The 3,437-nt window shown below is 35.6% G+C and overlaps 1 protein-coding gene across 1 annotated transcript in view; it reads left to right on the top strand.

Annotated features, from left to right (window-relative positions):
- The window catches only part of LOC119592100 (zinc finger protein 696-like), a 6,429-nt gene extending 3,387 nt beyond the window's left edge, over positions 1–3,042 (top strand). Inside the window, exon 5 of the mRNA XM_037940920.1 lies at positions 285–3,042. Within this exon, the coding sequence (XP_037796848.1) occupies positions 285–1,588 (1,304 nt within the window). The 3' untranslated portion in view covers positions 1,589–3,042. The remainder of the gene's footprint in view (positions 1–284) is intronic.
- The last annotated feature ends 395 nt before the right edge of the window (positions 3,043–3,437 follow it).

Raw genomic sequence — 3,437 nt, 5'->3', positions numbered from 1 at the left:
GTGGCATTAAATTTTTTTATTGATATTGTTTAAGAGTTGATATTCAAATGATGAAATGAAATCAGATTCTCTTGATTATCAGTAGATTATATACCAGTAGAATGGTAGCTATGGTATTTTTATTTCTGGAAGGAGGTAAAGACATTCCCTGTTCTAGATACTTATTTATTGGAATAATTCAAAGATTCAAGTTTTCCCATTAGTTTCTTTTGCAAAGTCAAAAATACCACTTCCATATTGTTGTTTTTCTCTGTGTATTAAGATTATTAACTCCTATCTTCCAGCCAAAGGACCAAAACCCAAGGGAACTGGTAGAAGAGGTCGGCCGCCCAAAGTTGGTAGACCTCGGAAAGCTGGCAACTTGTCAGTGAAATCAGGGAAGCTGGTTGTGAAGGGGGTGGATGAGAGTTTGGCACCAGAGGTCGAGCTCAAGGAAGAGCATGGAGACTTTGATGAGGAGGAAAAGACAGACCAGGACCATGAGGAGGCAGAGGAAACAGATGATGAAAATACCCCTCTAAGCTGTACTATGTGTGACAAAGAATTTTCGTCCAGGACTATACTTGCCAGACACATTGAAACACATGGTTTAACCAGTGACTCCCTTAAGTGTGACATTTGTGAGAAAAGTTTCCTGACAGCTGACAGTTTGGTGAAGCACAAAAAGTTACACAAAGGCAAGAAAAAGAATATCAAAAGAAAAGCAAGCTGTCATGCATTTGACATAACTCATATCAAGCAGTTCAAGTGTCGTCAGTGCAGCAAAGTGTTCACAACCAAAAGTAAAGCGGAAGACCATGAAAGAACTCATACAGGAGAAAAACCTTTTGAGTGTGACATTTGTGGAACATGTTTCCGTCAGAAAAGCAATCTTTCCTCGCATAAGAGAGTGACCCATTTGCAGGAGAGAAGATACAAGTGTGAACTATGTGACAAAGCTTTTAAGTGGAAACGTTTGTTGAATGGACATACCATGAGTATTCACACAGGGGAACGTCCTTATAAATGTGAGTTTTGTGAAGCTGGTTTTGTGTATCAGCAGCATTATAAAAAACATATGAGAATACATACAGGAGAAAAGCCATTTAAATGTGAAGTTTGTGGAAAAGCCTTCAATTCATCCAATAACTGTAGGGCTCACATGTTCACACACTCAGACAAAAAGCCCTATGAGTGTACTTTATGTGGTGCTGGATTTATGCGGAAGCCCCTTGTGTTAGCACACATAAAACAGCATGGCCACATGGAAAATCTAGAAGGTTATGTAAAAGCAAATGCGCCTATAACATCAGCAACGGCAGGAGAAGGCAGCAGTGGGGCCAATAACCTCAGAAGCCCCATGCCTGGAATAGTGCGTAAAAGAAAGTTCAACAGAGAACCTACCCACACAACAACCATGCATTTACCTCAAGGTCCTCCTCAGCCAGCCCACAATGGCATGGAGGAAACTATACCACATTTTGTCATCCCAACAAATGATAACCGAGAACAGCCTGGTGCAGGGGAAACAATGGGGTACATGTTTAGTACATTTCAAAGTCAGGGCACTGTAGGGCACTATGCACCTTTAAATCTGGGTCAGTGGTAGTAAGATTTAACAGTAACTTGATCTTCTCTATCAAAAGTCATGCAAGATAATACTTTTTTTCTAGAAAGATATGATCATAAGGATGGAATGTACTAGTTTGGTTGTCTACAGTTGCAAGATGTTGATTTTTTTAGATTTTTAAAAGACAGATACATGTTAAAATGTGTGTCAGCAGAATATGATCACTTAGAAAGTACCTGATGCATGGTACCCCTCCATATTTTCACTTTCATTTTTACATTGGATTTCCTGGGTTAGTATAATGCAGTATGTGGGGGGAAAAAATATTGTTCAGTCTATGGATAAAGTTGATCAATAATTGATTAGATCAGCTATTAGGCAGAAGTAATTGGTGGACTCTGCACTGCAATAATCTCACTTTGAAGTAATTGTAATACTGAATATTTACTGTAAATATTTATACTATAATTTGAATAATGCAAGTGCCATACTTCCAGAATAGTGTTAAAACATCTGTTTACAGTTGCCAAGAATTCATAGTTTTATATGTTTTCTGTATATTCTTGAATGTACTATCAGTTTATTCATTTTTCTCTTGGTTTACCTCATTTATTTCAGATAAAATTCAGTCAAATTTTATGTGTTTTTTAACTGGTGATATTGTAGCTATGTTAGTGTAAGCGTTTATTGTAGTAAGGGTACAGAATATGACAATTTTATTTTATTTTTTATGAATCATCTTGTATATAGTCATAAACAATATTTTCTGACATTTTGTCTTATTAAATGATATTTTTGGTCTGGAAGAGCTGCTGGTGAAGATACATAGTAATAAGTATATAATTGGCCTACATTACTTAATTCTGTGTCACTTCCTTTTTTATATTATCAACAGAAGATCTGACACAGAATTTGATGACAGTATGATGCATCACTTTTCCCAGTAAGATAGGATAAGGTTTGGCTTTGTTTGGAAAGACTCCAGGTCATTAGATTAATCCATGCTACAATTCAGGAAGATATGCTTTGGCCTATCTTTAAGCCAGATTTTGGCCCTGAAAAAGGTTAGATGGTTCAGGTACTTTTGGCATTAGTTGAGTGCAGCTAGGAGTTTTAAAGGGTGATAATAAAGAGAGCAGAAATCTCAATTCATCTGTACTTGCTTCTTTGGGAGCAAGACATTCATTAATCTCTAATTCTATCTTTTCCTCTGTCATTCAGTTCAGTAATTAATTCTTGATTTTTGTTTTACAGTCTTTTCCTGATGAAAGAGAAAATTTAAATTCTGTTATTACATATTTATAATAAGGGTGCCTATAGTTGCCATACATTTTTATTACAAACATGCTTTAACAGCATTTCATTTCCAGATAAAGAAGTTGTATCTAAAGAGTATAGGTTCATGAAGAGAAATATAAAAGTTCAAAAAAGTAATTTTTTATAAGAACTTCAAGTCTGTGTAAACCAGATAAATATAAAATATGAAGACTTCACTTGCTCTTTCTTTTAAAGCCTTTTGTAATCATGAATGTACACAAAGACATCATGATAAAATGTGGTACATTTAATTTTAGGTGGATGTGATAATGTTACTGCTTCAGTGTATGCAAGTATAATGGAGAGAAGCAATGGAAAATTTACCTAAGTTATAGTTAACAGTTGCACGAAGTTTCAGTGTTGGTAGCCCTTACTTTCCAGGCATTAGTAGTTCTGTGTAGGAGATAAAATTCCTGATATAATGAAATAGGCTTATTGGTATCAGGCATCAGTTAAAATTACTATGCATAGGACTGATGATAGAAACAGACAGATGATGACATAACCGAACATACAATATATGACAGAAGTGAATAAGTTAGGAGAGGAATTTAACAACAAATGACCCCTC

Source organism: Penaeus monodon, chromosome 29 (assembly GCF_015228065.2).
Source record: "Penaeus monodon isolate SGIC_2016 chromosome 29, NSTDA_Pmon_1, whole genome shotgun sequence".
NCBI lineage: Eukaryota > Metazoa > Arthropoda > Malacostraca > Decapoda > Penaeidae > Penaeus > Penaeus monodon.
The sequence above is the reverse complement of the archived record's forward strand: the minus strand, read 5'-3'. Positions and strand labels throughout refer to the sequence as shown.